Source organism: Anopheles merus, chromosome 3R, assembly GCF_017562075.2.
Source record: "Anopheles merus strain MAF chromosome 3R, AmerM5.1, whole genome shotgun sequence".
NCBI classification, from domain to species: Eukaryota; Metazoa; Arthropoda; class Insecta; order Diptera; family Culicidae; genus Anopheles; species Anopheles merus.
In genome coordinates, this window is record NC_054084.1 from 38,291,497 (window position 1) to 38,308,022 (window position 16,526).

At 41.0% G+C, this 16,526-nt stretch overlaps 1 protein-coding gene across 1 annotated transcript; it reads left to right on the forward strand.

The window, feature by feature from the left end:
- Positions 1-1,586: 1,586 nt before the first annotated feature.
- On the forward strand, positions 1,587-15,804 carry LOC121597874 (tripartite motif-containing protein 45-like). The gene is made up of 7 exons (XM_041924119.1): positions 1,587-2,299; positions 2,471-2,682; positions 8,643-8,794; positions 9,259-9,525; positions 11,801-12,368; positions 14,562-15,091; positions 15,164-15,804. Exons 1-7 carry the CDS (start codon positions 1,605-1,607, stop codon positions 15,416-15,418), a joined length of 2,679 nt encoding a protein of 892 aa, XP_041780053.1. The 5' UTR covers positions 1,587-1,604; the 3' UTR covers positions 15,419-15,804.
- The last annotated feature ends 722 nt before the right edge of the window (positions 15,805-16,526 follow it).

A 16,526-nucleotide genomic window follows, 5' to 3' on the forward strand; every position in this document is an offset into this window, starting at 1 on the left:
AAAACTTTAATGTTATAAATTTAGATTGTTGGTTTCGTTGTTGTTTTATGACAAACTTAGACTTATAGACATTTGAATAATTCATTAGAAACTTTTTTTTTTTGAATTATGGACACTTAAGGCATTTTTGACATTTAATAATTTTTCACTGATTCAAATTTAATTGGTCATACCCCAGCAAAACTAACTTTACTAAAACAAGTTTTCTAAAATTGAGAAAATTATTAAGATTTCCAATAATTTTACTCGAAATATTGTAGAAACTCATGAAGCTGTAAAAATATTTTGATTCATATCCTGGACAGTCTCGTGCTCATGCTTCAAATTACGGATGTTATGATTCAAATCAAGCTTCAAACAGCCTCAAAATTTCGTTCACATTAACACATATACAATTTTTGTTTGTTTTTAATTTATTTTAACGTCCGGACACCAAATTCTGAGGGTCTGTGACTTACTGAATCGACAGGACGATAGTCTTACCGACAACAGGGTTTGGGTTCGGATTTTCTCTTGCACTCGTAGATGCTTATCACAAGTACTACTGCTCGATTCTAAGATCGTTCCTGTCTTCTCTTGGTTCAAATTTAAAAATCTTGTTTCGAATTCCGGGCAGTATTTAATACGTGTTTGAATGGAATGAATATGATAAAACCTTGTTATTTTCACGTTAATAACAACTTCCACGATAGATTCCGATGTATTTCAATGCGCCGCTGGCGTTGATTTGAAGAAAATGAATTAAATTATTGGCAAAAATGTAATTTATTCTTCATTATTGAACCATACTTGAAGCAAATTGTACTGATTTGACATTTAATGTGTCAAATTTCGAAAACCGTGTATCTTCGAATCTGCGTAAGACGAGAACTGCGTAACTCCGGAACAGACTGTAAAATTAAACAGCGGTATAGCCAGGGAATAGATATGAAGAAATCTAATAAAAACATGATGAGTGTCCGGAGTTTAAAGCTGCCAGTAATTTGAATCATAACAGTACATTAAATATTAATTATAGTTTTAATAATACTTAGTTCCGCTTTCATCTGTTACTTAAAGTTGATGTTGCTATTATTAGAACAACAGAGATCCAACCTTGCCCTGCGTATTCTTTTGAATCTTTTTAAATCTATGGCTTAAAAAGCAAACTGCCGTACCAAATCATCTTGCTTGTGTACCATTTACCGCCGTTTTCTACTAGGAAAGCATATGACCGTGGTCGCGTGTGGTACGTGGTAGTACTAATTGAATTATCAGCACATTGCCTGTTGTGTGTTTTTATGGTACCGCTGAGCCCTACGCTGCACTTCAGTTCGCCAATGTTGATCGCTACCGGTGGATGTCCGTCCGTTTGCTTCGGTTTAAGTGTGCCTTTTATCGGTAACCGGTTTCGTGCGTGCATTGTGCTCGATGGACACACCCGACCACCCGCAACATTGCCGAATTGAAAAGTGCTAATGGATCGTGAAACATCGAACGTCCCGAGCTGGTGCCACCAATCGCTCCTACACGACCATGCTGACTCGACGACCACAACGGACGGGGAGCTGGTGGACGAGAGACGAAAATCCCCGAGAGCACGCTGCTCCAGCGGGCGACTGCGGATGGAGGCAGCCGTCACGGTGCATGCTCCATGGGCGAGCCAAGATTCCGACGGTGAGGAGAGTGATTGCAATGACCATCGGGCACCATCGGTCAAGGGTCGTCCTGCGTCACCCAGACCACCAATGCCCGGCACAGCCGTGACCGAAGGGCCCGATCCGCTGCAACGCTACGTTCGGCTGCAGGAAGAGCACGTCGAGGCGTCCGTCGTAGTGCTAACGAATGGGACCGGCACTGTTAACACAGGTACTACACTTGAATCATTGCCGAAAGGCAGTGGGAAATTAACTTTCAATCTAACCCCGGAGCAACTGGGTATTCGCAACGTGGTTGAACGTGTGGGCCGCACTAGACGATCTATTCCCGCCGGCGAATACCTGCTCTCGCCGGACGCCAGCACTGGGGAGGAATGTCCGCGAAAGAGTAGCCTGCGGCGCAATTCAGCGTACAGCAATCAATCGGAGATGGATAAGCAACTCGCCCTCGAGCTGCATCCGGAGTCACTTCCGGGCAGTGACGAAGTGTGTCCCGGTCCAGCAGGCACACCGGCCGGCTCGCTGAGGATGATGCTGATGATGATACCGTCCGACACTGTACGGCCGGAGGATGTCGATGGATCACGGGGCTCGGTCAGTTCGCGGGTATCGGTCAGTGGTCAGCTGCCCCGAAGGGCACAACATAAATTTGACGAGATATCGTAAGTACCTGGAAAGCGTGGACCGTGGTTGTCGTTTACTCGTGAAGCTCGCCGTTTTACTCACACATCTGGATGTGCCCAACTTCCAATGTTTTGTCTTTTTCGTTCTTGCTTCACTGCCGCTCAACAAACAATCCCGGTTGGTGTGGATATTACATTACCGATTGGTAGCACAATCTACGACCACTTCCCGACCGACTTTCTGCCCGACCGGTTCCTGTGCGGGCTGTGCCAGAAGCTGCTACGCGAACCACGTGTGCTAGACTGTCTGCACACGTTTTGTCGGGCGTGCTTGGAGCGGGTTGCCGCGACGGTCACGCACGGTCAGGACAGTGCCCAGTTCTGGCAGCGCGTCAACGAAAATGCCAGCTTCGATTGGGACCGTAAGTCGTGAGCCTCATTGGTCAGTGTACTTATATATGTGTGTGTGGTTAAGTGTGTTTGGTTGTTGTACAGTGCATATCAGTTTGCCTGTTGGTGTACGACCTCGATAAGCAAAGATTTATTGGGGCCACATGTGGGGCACGTTTTGTGTTTTCCTTTGTATGGCTTCGGTCGCTCACTTGTCTGGTCACGGAGTTGTGTGCAACGTTGTTGTCTGCAGTGGCGGGTCAAGCCTCTCCGAGGCCCTAGGCGTTATGGTAGACGGGGCCCCTTCACCAAATCCATCGCGGGGGGGGGGGGGGGGGGTTTGGTGTACGAATCATACACTGCAAATTGTATAAGTTTGCTGCAGTTACATTTTTTACTGAAAGCTATTAAGTAATACATGGTACTGAATATCAGTAAAACAAATTACTGAAAATGCAGCTATTTATTCTACCAAAACGACACGTCTGAGCTTCAAAGGAAAACATACTGCGAAGCCCACTTGCTCGTGATGAACAAAAATTTGATTTGGTAACCGCTTACAGACACCCCGATAAATTTTAGGTGCGTATTCGGCCAAATACCCATTATACCAAATCAACAAACTTCTTTCGACAAAATACAATTCACATCTGTATAAAACTTTATGAAACAGAGATGAACATAAGCAGAATGGACTGCCACCCGCGCATCATTAAAACCCCCAATTTTAATACTTTTTTCGCCAATTTTCAATCGATAGTAATGATTTAACAATCATTAATATCAGAAAGGCTTTGTGGTATGTTAAAATTTTGGGTACTGTGGATACTGTTTCGAAGCGGACTTTCGACACTTGATCGTCTAGGCCAGGGGTTTCCAAACTACGGCCCTCGAGAGCCTATAATGCGGCCCGTGATGATGTTGTAAAGGATAATGTAAATATCATATATGTTTGACAGTTTCCATCATTTTTTTAAATTTTTACTAAACCAAGACAAGAATCAAGTTACTATAAAAGAAAAATGCAGAACTTTAAAACATTTATTAAGTATTTTCTTGTCAAAACAAGTTTTAAACGTTCTCATTACCAAAAGTAACGCGTAAATGGCCCTCAACAACGATATTTACGAAGAAATGCGGCCCGCGAACTGAAAAGTTTGGAGACCCCTGGTCTAGGCGATCATAAAAACCTGTAGGACGTTGGAGTTTAGAGGGCTTACCTTGGGTAGGAGGACATAAGTAAACTCCTTAAATGAGAAGTCGATAGATGATGGATGGGCTTAGTCCTATCCTGACAATCCGAACAAATCTGACCTGCCATGATCGTTGTTGTTGGTTTTATCTATACTCAATAGAAGTTAAAGGTCGGAAAGTTATCGTTTTCGCTAAGCTAGTTACGTTTGTCTTTTATGGACAAGAACGATGGTTCTAAACGATATTTTCTTTCCTACTTTACAATTTCCAGCTCGTGTTTCATAATACGGACGATTTGATTTAAAATCGTCATCGTGAGCATAACATGAAAACAATATTTTGCTTTTACGTTGGTTTACCTTTACAATGAATACTGAAGTACCGTCTGTCTTCGAATTACGGCCACTTCATTTTCAATCGGTCAAAGCGATAACTTCTTGCACGCTGGAAAAACAATATTTTCATTCGAAAGTAACTGGAAATACCTTGTATTGCAGTATGTTTGTCTCAAGTAATCCACGGACCACAGGTTGGAGACCACTGCTTTAGATCAGCTGCTTTCTAAATGATCGAGCGGTGAGGGCCAGGAGAATGCATTTGTTTTACACATACATTATTATATTATTACAGTTAATACACAAAATGATATGATATTTATGTTATTAAACAATGCGATTGGTTATTGGTTTTCTTAGATTATTATATCATCCAAGCAAGTTTTAAATTCATTTTATTAAATTACAATAACTAAAATTGATTGTAAAGATTCTTCAATTAAGAGTCTGCAGCATAGTGTGCAAAAGTCATAAAAAGCTCAAAACAATAAAGCAAAACCGCAATATCGCTTCTTAACGTACCCTTCCTTCCATGTTTCAAATTGTTTTCTAGGATATATCTGGAGATGGTACAAAATAGTTAACAGCTGAAAAATATCGAGACAAACGTACAATCGTTCAGTACTATTATGAGGCCACGGACAAGTAAGGCCAGGTCAGACGAATTGATAGTGCATTTCTTAAAAAAAAGCTCCAAGAAAATCGTTGCATCCTTAAAAAGCAATAGAGTGTAACCATTGTTCTCGTAAAATCAACAGTTAGGTTTTTATGGAATTATTCGTTTCTATTTTCTAATTTCTCCTCAAATTTGACCATATTGATTGGTCCGACAATCCATGTTATGGTGATCAAATTTGGAATAGTTTAACGATATGAATTGTCATATTAAAATATGTTCAGTTAATTTTTAATAAATAGGATATTCCTATCTTTCAAAATCGCGCAAATATTTTCTCGGGCCTGACTGCATATTGTGGTGGGCCGGACTTTGCCGATAGCTTAATTAGTTCAAATTTTACGCGATCATTCATATCGATATTTCCTTTCCGTCGACCCTTCCAAATTTGACCCAAACCCTTCAACAGCTTGCCTTTCCACCATCACTTCGTCCAGTCCACAATTTTAACTGGGGCCCCAAAGGTTAGCCGGGGCACGAGTTCTTAGTTTTTGCGTGATAACATACACACAGGCCAAATTAAAAAAACGCACATATCGACATCGGAATCGATTCTTGAATGAAACCTCGACAGATAAAAAGAGCGTGCTTGGTGTCAGCCAATTTTTCTTGCTTATTTCTACGGCTACGAACCGTTGTGTTGAGATCGGTTTCGGAGCCTTTTAATGTCGTATGTGCATGTAGTTTGTGTGAGGCATCTCTTGTAACGGATTTCACTTTACCCAACTCGCGCGTAGCGTTCAATGCATTTGATCCAACGCTTTGGGCCATCGATGATGAAATGATATTGTGTTGAGCTCTGGGCATGTATCGCAGCGTTCTACGCTTCCAACTAAGGTGCACATGGTAAACAAAAATATTGCACATGTTAAAAAGGCAAATGTTTTCTGCTTCTGATAGTAAAATGCTTCTGATAAGTAAAATAAATATGCTTCTGATAGGTCTGGTAGTAATAGTAAATCTGATTGTAAACATAACCCCCGGGGGAAAAATGGGGATATATTAGGTTGACAACATCAAATGGAAGGGGCCCCTCAATCGACCGAATCATCAACGGGGCCCCCAAATGGCCGAGGCAATGGAAATTGTTCTTCGTATTATGGCTGTATGTAGATGCATCTGTAACGGTTTCTGGTCTTGTTGTATTCGCAAAAATTGAAATAGTCGATAAAAACCATATATAAATGAACATGGTCCATAGGTTCCTTGAGTATTTTTATACCCTTCCCCCCTTCCTTCTAACTGAAACCTTTCCCATTTCCCCTTCTCTTCGGTCCACAAACTTGATGTGTTCGATTAGGGCCAAGAATGAAAATTTTAGTTTTTGCATTAAAAGACACAATCCACTATCCCAGGCCAGGAATGTGAATACCATTTTTCGTGTGAAACAGCTGTCTGCTTTCGACACAAAATCGCAAAGCGATAGCAGGGGCCCCGTATACAAGAACAAGACGGTTCATCCCAGCCAAGAGTGCACACAATTACATCGATTTAACCATTTCTCGAATGAGACCTCAACCCACTGAAGGACCGTTGACCAAACGATCTTCCTAGACTTTTTAAAGCAACGCGAGCTTGGTGTCAATTTTTCCTGCGAATTTCTCCGGCTACGAGCCGGTGTATTGAAATTTTGTTTAGGGGCCTTTAAATTTTTGTCTGTGTATGATTTGTGATTGTGGCTGTTTCAACGGGGTTTCTTTGTGGTTAAACGCAGCGCTGTTCTGTGTTCCGTGCATTGGATTTTAGCAGCAAGTGTCTCCGCGTTTTTTTGGTGAGCTCGAGCACGGACCATCCACACCAAGACACCAAATGGACGGGGCCCCTTATTGATGGGGCCCCTAATAGACGGGGACCCTTATTGATGGGGCCTCCTTACCGACGGGGCCCTTACCGACGGGACCCCTTCATCGAAGAGTCCACATAATCGTTGAGGCCCCGTAAACCACCTTTGAGTTTTGGCTTCAGTATAGCTGTAACGGTTTTTTATTTTGTCTTCACGCAAAAAGTTGTATGTAAATACAACTATGTTCCTTTTTCGAGTTCCTTTTTGGACATATGAATACCACCCCTTCCCGATTTCCCCTATTTGTCAGTTGACCACAAAAGTTGAGTAGGACCCCGCGTGAAAATTTAAGGTTTTTCGTTAAAAGCAGGCACGCTCCACGATCTCAGGCTTGAGATGTGAATACCATTTTTCGCGTGAAAACAGCTGTCTGTTTTCGGCACACATCTGCAAAACAAGTATAGGGGCCCCAGACAAGCGCAGGCACGTTTCATCCCAGCCAAATTGAAAAGCGCACACATCGATATCGATGGAATCGTTTCTCGAATGAAACCTCTACCCACTGGAGCACCGTTGCTTGCTTGATGTTAGTCAATTTTTCCTGCTAATTTTACCGGCTACGAGTCGGTGTATTGATATTGTGTTTCGGGGTCTTTAAATTTTTGCTTGGGTGTGTTGTATGATTGTGTTGTGTAACGGGTTTTCGGTGGTAGTTAAGCGCAGCGTGCTGTGCATTCCATTTTAGCAGCAAGTTGCTCTGCGTGGTTTTGGGTTTGGGTGCTCGTGCACAGGCCACCCACACCAGCAAAAATTAACGGTTTCTCGCTCTGTCCAATACTTTGCGACAACGATGATGAGGTATTGATTTGAGCTGTGCGCGCATGTCGCAGCGTTCTTCGCTTGCGACTGTGATGCAAGTATTGGCAGATTTCTTAGAACATTTAATGTGCTGCTTTGAGTAGTATGGGGCCCCGGTATTTCGGTTCGGGCCCTTGACAAAATACAGTGAGTGAAGCGATGGGAAAAATGCATTAATTAAAAATGAGTCTTTTTGAAATAGATGGTAAAAGTCCCATCCAAAGGGGGGGGGGGGGTAGAATCGATACGAAGTCGAACATCCACAATGACGGGGCCCCCTAGATCGCCGGGGCCCCCTAGATCGCCGGGGCCCCTGGCGGCCGCCCAGTCCGCCCACCGTTTAACGCGCCACTGGTTGTCTGGGTATTTTATTGTGCTATTTGTAGCAACTAAACAAACGAAAGCCTGAGCATTATACCTCGCCTCGCATTAAAGTTGCTTAAGCTACATTTAATTAGTTACCCTAAAAAGTGCTGAACCCTCGGTTCGTTCAAAGGAGTGTCAAAAGAATGGAAGATGTGTGTTTTAGAATAGTTTAACAACAAGTTTGGTTTGATTTTTGTGAGCAATATAGTTTTTATTAATTTTTACTTTTTTGTTCAGGAAAAATGATCAACTTTGGTTCGTTTGTTATATTTGTGTTATGTATTATACAAAAATAAAATTTTCAGTTTTTTGTTCATGTTTGTTCAAAACGTAGACATTTTAGAGGTTGCTTCTCGTTTTCAATTGTGCGATGCAAAGTGAATTAATTTATTTTGTAGTTTTCACACGAATTTTTGTGTGGCTGAAACAATTTATATACTATCTTTCGCAATTTGTGCACTATCAATTAATCAACAGCTGATGAGTGCTTCGAATTATAATTATAATTTTAAATTTGGTTCAGAAAGCTATAAGGGTATATCCCTCTATTTTTCAAAAGAATGGAATGATTGAAAATTTTCTTTTAAAAGATTAGTAGCAAGAGCTTAGCATGAACTGTAGTAATACAATTTGAATTGCTGTTATAAACTACAATGAATATTGCTATCTATCAAACACGTTCGAGCTACAGATGTTCCTGGTGCTTTTAATAAGATACAGCTATCAGTAAAAAATGATTAACATGAGTTTTATCCCTTTCTCGGCTTCGTCAACCATCAGCTCAAGCAGGCGATCAGGAAACAGGTAACGGCGAAGCAGTAAATGATAATGTTTCTGGCACAATCGGCGAGTCACGTTTCGATCAGCTGCGTGCCTCCTTTCAAAACTTTCGGGAGCAGAACTGTTTGCGATCACCGGTAAAGTCTGACAAGGTAAAGTATGCTCATCATTGTCATTGAATGGTAAAAAACCCCTTTTTGCAAACCCCTTGCTGTTGCAAATGTAGGAAACCAATAACACTTTTGAAGCAGTTTAATACCAAAAGTAATCGCGAACTCAACCTTGAACTAGTCGTAAAATGTGGTTACATAGTTGAGAAACAGTAACTTCCGTACTGGACTGTGGATTAGAACAAATATTACGGGTAAAAAGCTCGTGTGAAACGCTCACGATTGGCGCTACTTTTTATACGGCGTCACTTCGTAGCCGTCGTGTAAAGATGACACACATTTCGGTGAACATATTTATAAAAAGAATGCACCAAGCAGGTGTCCCCGTTATCAGGCGCATCCTTCAAAAGTGAACATAATCGTATGACATCAAAACAGTGGGTGAATGAACTGAAGAACGATCAGCGTGTGAATTTTCATTCCACCACTTCTTTTCTTTTTAACAGTGCAGAGACAAAGTTAAAGCTAGGGTAATATATGGTGACAGAGAAAAAGTTCTCGTGTGTCCCACCTGCAATCATCCAACGGAGCTACCGGCTGGACCGGGCGGTATTGGCCAGCTGCCGCAGCACTTTGTGCTGGCGAGGAAAATCGAGAACATCATTTCGCAGCATTCGTCGTCGCCAGGCTCTTCGCGACACGGTTCGCCCACAAACTGTGCCCCACCATCAATCACCTTTGCAATGTGCGAGCTATGTTCTGACGAAGTTACGGTAAGACATACATGACACTGAATGGTGGCAAGTGGGCAGAGTGAGCGAGTTACATTTCTGGGCGGGAAAAAGGATATCAGGTTTACACCTTGTTTGGTCCCATGGTGAGCGAATGAAAGGGCACGATATGGAAAGCAAACATGAGACGGAAAATCATCGGATGGGATTGGAGAGTAGCCCAAAGTTTTGACATTTATCATTCAATGCATAATATGGATTGCTGTAAAGTAGCAATCTTTGGTATTCGAGTGCTTTTGGTTTTGCTTATCATCGTAGATCTTTTTTTGTAAAAAGGATGAAGGTGGTTGGAAGGTAAATGATGATTTGCGGTTCTACGTACGAAGCAAAATTCGATTTTCGAAAATGGTTTTAAATAATGCATTCAAAAGTCGATGAATGATATCTGTGTTACAATATTTCATATTATTGTTTATTATCATATGTTAGGAATTTTCTCATAGGGTTTTCAAAAATATTAATAACACGTAACCCGACTGCTTGGTACTTGGAATGTATTGTTTTTAACATAATAATATAGCATAACCCCATCAACTTATCAAGTAACTAACCTATCAGTGTTTTTAACAAAAGTTTGAGCATCGTAAGATGGTCTGGATGAGAATCGAGTCCGTCTGGTATTTTAGAAAGTAGGAATACGTGATTTTTGTGTTCCCAAGACAATCGCTTAACACGGATATTCGCATGTGTCGAGTATTACGTTTTTCGGAGAGAATGAATAATATAATTGAATTTGTTTGATTTCATTTACTTTTTTCAAACGCAACATCATTTAAATCATGTGATTTCGGCACAAATTTTACTGTTTTATAATTTTAGCTTGAAGCATTTTTTACAATTGATAATTCTTGGAAATTGCAAAAAAAATTTGCGCGTTTAAAAAAGTTCTACTCCAGCAAAAAGTACATACCTTGATGTACTTGAATATAATATACTACAGTATATGGATTGTAAGAATACGTTTTACATTTATTCCTCACATCTTTTTGTCACAAAAATCACTTTTGCCTTAATTCTTAGTTTGAAGTAAAATGGCTCACCATAGTGACAATACAAGACGATCCGATGCCTTCGTTTCAATATTTCAAAGTTTCGGATGCATGTCAGAAAAAAGAAATTATTTGTACTTTCAGTCCAAATTAAGGACAGTTTTCATAAGCCTATATAAGGATTATTTTATTCAAAAGAAACGGTAGAAAAATGCCATATATGTTGTTCAAGGAACATTTGTTGGATTTCGTTTCATATGTCAGCAACAATTATTTAGTACATTCAAGTAAGAGCTCACAAGATGAACTCAGGAGTACCTTCTTACTCATAGTTGGTTTTTTGTTTGATATTTTTCCTCTCAAGATTTGGAATTTGCTTCATCTGAGCAGTTTTTCACAGTAAGACAAAATGTATGAATTGGAGTTTTTCTAAATATAAAACTATATAAGTTTTGTAATAAGTTATTGTTGCGGCTCCTAGGGAATAACGACGTTTGTTTTTTTAACAATCTTTATCGTTATTACGTAGCGTATAGTTTCAAAACACATCCACTTATTCTATCGTTCACCGACCGAGAGAGCGATCAAGCGAGCCCGGATACTTATGTTTCCTATGCTAATCTTCCACTAACGACTAGCCACTTCACGCGTTTAAAATTGAAATCTGAGTTCGTTTGATCTATCCTATCAGTTATTAAACAACAACTTAAAATAATGCGAAGAAAGAATGAACAGTAAAATTAAGCAATTGTTTCATTTTCATCAAAAAATTACATCGTTTAAGTTTTTTTTCATTTTCTAAACCACTTATCGTTCATCATCATTTAAATGTATATCAAATTTGATTGAAAAGGGGTCAGTTGCCAGTGAAATCATTTTTAACTGCAACACTCCCCATAATACCGTGATTCCTTGCACTCTGTTTCGATGTTTTTCCAGTCAAGATGTTTGTCACCGTTTTTTGTGCCCTGTTTTTGATTTGCTTTGATTTGTTTTGATATGATTATGGAACTATTTTCCTCCTTTTATAACCTTTATCTAACCAAATCCCACGTGACACTACTTTCATTCAAACACATCCGCACCGAGCGTAACAGTGTTTTTACGCGTCTTGTTTAAGGTAAAAACTAATTCTATTTCTACACATCCATTTTCACGCCACAAACACTATTTGGTACCCGTCTCACTCACCCTTGAATCACTCTTTTGGGCGGATAAAAAACAACAACAAATACATTTCTGATTCGTTTTATGGCATTGATTTTAAGCAACCGGCAACCGTATCCTGTCAAACGTGTGCACTGAAGTTGTGCAACTTTTGCAGAGAAGCACACCGGCGACAACGTGGCACCGCCTCGCACTGTATCGTTCGGCTTGGGTTGAACGAGCTGATGAAAGCGAGGCCTCGACGGACACTGTCTGTCCCGGGGGACTCGTTGCCACGCTCGATTAAATGTCCAATGCATCCGGAACATCAATTAAAACTATTCTGCACCACTTGCCACCAGGTGATCTGCGGTGAATGTAGCACACTGCTGCACCGGGACCACCGCTGCACGACGGTGAGCCGGGCGGGAAAGGTATATGGACGATTTGTGCGGAGTGCCATCGAACAGACGCGTCCCCTGGAGGACTATGCAATGCAGTCGGTGGGTAGGTTGAACGACTTGACCGTACGAATAAACAGTCGCTGTGAGGCAGTGCAGCAGGAGGTGGACGCGTTCGTGGACGAGTATGTGGCGGCGCTCGAGGAGCATCGGCGTACGCTAAGCGAGCAGATCGGTAACATTCGCCAGGCAAAGATGGAGATGATCATGGCCCAGAAGTTGGATCTTGGTAAGTGCTGAGGAAAGGGGCAAAATAGACAGGGGCTTCATAAGTTATTAGCAAATTTGAAGATTAATTTAATTCCGGTTTTCGAGACTGTCCGGATGTTGGACTGCTGATTCGATACAGCAAAACGTGTGCAGTGATGGAGCGTAACGCACAGTGAATTTTTAATCAAACAACCCATTTGCTGAACCGGTTTTGCTGGAGTTTTCCCGCGCTCAAATGTTGGTATTAAAGAAAGGATCTGTGAAAGTACTTTCATATCGGTCTTTTTTGTAATGGGACAATTTATTTGTTCTTATTATTAGTTGTTTATTATTAGCGAAGAACTCAGTGCCGGATTAACACGATTGGAGGTCCTAAGCGGCCACACGAATTTAGGCATTTCTGGAGTGTCGAGCGAGAAGTTATATGAGAAATTCTAAACCAGAGAAAGATTGAGAAGCAACTTTACGTGTGAGCGGGGGTGGATTCCTTTTCTTGGCATCACATCAGAAAGTTCGGTAGTTGGATGAAAAAGTTTCAATCAATTTATCGCAGCAATAAGAATTTGGTTGTGGTTTATAGAGAAATGTTAAGAGAAATTATTGAACCGTACCATATAAAACCTCTTGCATTCAACGAATTATCTAAACCAGAACTAAAAGGCATAAATAAGCAATATGACAAAAATCATGCGTATTTTCATAAACTACATAGAATTGATAGAAAATAATGAAATAAAACAAATATCGAATAATAACGCGTTGAAGGACATGATAAGTTAGGGAATAGTTTGTAAGCAAATGTACGGATTTGTATTGTTTTAAATATAAAAGTAGGGACAAAGCTAAGAGGTTAGTTTCCTGATTGTGGGGGCCTTCACGATTCTAGTTAGTTTTTTGTTGGACAGTTGGAGGCTGAAATCATGTAAACACTCCATACAAAACCACACAAAAAACTAGCCTGCAATTTTCAGTCTAGATTATTCTAGCCACAAAGCTAGAATTAGATTCGAGTACCTGCTCGAAAACACGTGTTTGTTTACATTTATCCCAAGGTGCATTAAAGAAATCAGATGATCAAATCTGGAATCAAAGTGAATGTAGTCCAGGTGGTCTCAAAGCATTTTTATAACCAAATTTGAATATCACTTTTTGACAGAACGAGTGAAAACTTTTGCTCCAACGAGCTTTCTGGAGGCTTGACGAATACTCAAAACACTCTTAAAATCATCATTGAGAAGTAGAAGCGATAAAAATCAGCCTTCTAAATTCATACACCTTGGGATAAGCCCACCTGTATATTATACTCACTTAGATAGCTGCTCGAAAACTGCTATACAATGCAAACAGCTGACAGGCTGAAATTTCAGCCCACGAACTTACAATGGAAAGGGCCCCTGTGATTGTTTTTAAGCATTGAAATACTGATTAACTACTGCATGCCACGTTCCCCAGATGCAAATGTTTATTTACATTTGATTTTGGTTGAAAGCACAATTGACCCAATTCAGATTGAGTTGTGTTGAAAGTCATGCTGATGAAATTAAAAATTATGATGATGGAAATTAAATATTCAATCGATGTGGATCTTGCTTGTGGTGAATAACAACGTTTGCATTCGACTGACTTGGAAAACATTGTATCTTAAGCTTAGCAATCAAACTCTATTGATTGTTTTATGCTTAAACATTTTTGTTTTTTTATTGTTAATATTTGTGAGAATGTTTCAAACGTCCTTTATCAGACAATTTATACTACATGCAATATATTTTATGTTAAATTTGCAGTGTGTATTGTTCTAGCGATAAAGCTGTTAACTGCATTGTCTTATAGAATCAAATGAAAAATATGAGGGAGGTTATTTAATTCAACTATTTACATGACATTATTTCTAGTTGATAAACAATATTTAAATTTCATTCTCTGCAATCCTAATGGCTTACAACTCTAATAAACATAAAACTTCACCAACAGTTTCATCATAACTGGAGAATTAACCAAAGTGAATTATTATGTAAATGGGTGGGGTATATTGCATTTTTATAGAGCTCCAGACAATCTTTAAGATGTGGAATGAAAAACTTGCAATGCATAACTTCTACACTATTCCAGTTTGTGTGAAAACTTTTGATAAAGTTATTTCTTGACAATTAAAAGTAACTGCAACATGGAAAAATGGGAGTTACTTATTCTAAATTTGCTTTGTTCCCGGCAGAGCGGCGTTCCCAGAACTCTCGAGCTGCGATCGAGTTTGCTGAGGAGCTGATGACCGAAGGCAGTGAGGTGGAAAATTTACTCTTCGTCAGCTTACTGCTGAAGCGGTTCGAGCAGTGCCTAAAATCGACCCGAGCGCTCGACAGCACCGTCACCGATACGGTGCAGTTCCTCGCGGACGAGGAAGCACCGAACGTGCGGGTGCAGACCGGCGTCCCGCTGTTTGGCATCGTTACCACCCAGAAAGCGGACCCACAGCAGAGTGGCATCGAGCATTCGGCCGGCGAGCTGGCTACCCTGAAGGCACACAAGCGCGTCCAACTAACGCTTATCGTGCGGGACTACGAAGGTCGTCGGCTGGGTCACGGTGGCATTACGGTGCAGACGGATCTCCGCTTTCGGGACGACGATGATCACTCAGTACCGATGACCATCGTCGACAATCGGGACGGGTCGTATGGGCTGACGTTTGTGCCGTCGCGTCCCGGTGTAATGCATCTGATGCTTTTCGTTGACGGAAAGTTGCTGGAGGTATGTATGATTCAGTTATGCTCGTAATGGCCGGTGTTGCGTACAATTGATGTGACTTTCTTCGCTGCCCAGGAATGTCCGGTTGTGCTGCGAATCCACAAACTTCGACCACACTACGGCGTGTATCATTGCTGTACGTTCTGTTCCAGCAGCGGGTCCAAGGGGGGAACCTGTGCGTGTGGAAGTATCATGCCCGGTGGCTACCGGGGCTGTGGCCACGGGCACGAGGGCCATCCCGGGCAGCGTCATTGGTCGTGTTGCGGAAGTTTGCAGGAATACTCCGACTGTACCGCATCGGTTGGCAAGGAAAGGCAGCACAATGAATAAATTTCCGGATAGTGGTTTGAGTGTGTTTGCGTATTTCTTGCGCCATCTGACGGAAAATCGTATTATTAAGACCGATGAAGCAAGGCATGTGCTGGGGAAGTCAAATATTTCGTCGTTTGCTTGGCGGCGCATGAGCAGAATATAGCAGGGGAAAAAAGCTACGAACACAACTCGGCAACGCTCAACAGTGCTTATCTCATCCAGCAGTAACGCTGCATGTACACCAGTAAGGTACCGGCGTTCATTCTTTATGGACGCGCCCTGCGGTTTGCAAACATTCATCAATTGTTGCTTGTACAGATACGATACTGGCTCGATGCATTCGTATGCAACAAACTTGTGACAATAAATTGTCCATCGTCGATTTTATTTGTTTTGGAAGCATTATGTGCGGCAATTTAGCCTCGGAAAAAGTGCGTGCCGCAGTATGGAATGAATTATTGCTCGTTCACGCGCGTCCAGTTTTCAAAATGCGGTGGAATAGATTATTTGAACAAAGAGTAATAAACTATCCACACACGAATGGTAGCAGTACTTAGAGAGTGCTATCAAGCGCACCGCTTTTAGCGTAGGGATTAAAATGGATTTGAAAATTTGACCACCGAGTAAATACGGCAAATAAATTAAGTGTATCTGATAAGAATTGAAGTGTATGGGTGGGGTGGGGTCTTTTTTGTTTGCACGGCGCGAGGATGTACCAAAAGGTTTATTGATTTAGTTGCTGTTGGTAAATGATTGATTGTAATAGGTTTTGAGTCGTTTTTTCCTCGAACCATTGATAAATCATTGCAAACGAGGATGGCAATGAAGTATTCAGAAATAATGCATTAAGATAACAGCACAGGCACTTCTATAGCAGGCATCTATAGCTAACAGAGTAAACAGACTCTTCTAATATTTACCTCGGCAAATGGGAAAATGCAAAGCGAATGGTTTTATTGCTAGGATGGTGAAAATGTTTCGCATGATTGTTTTACAACAGATAGCAAATATACAATTTAATGGAAAGTTCACATGAAATTGTTTATTTACTTATTATCTGTAAAATTTGTTACAATTCTTTTAGTCATTCGCCATTAAATGGGTAGATTACCCGCTTTACAAAGGT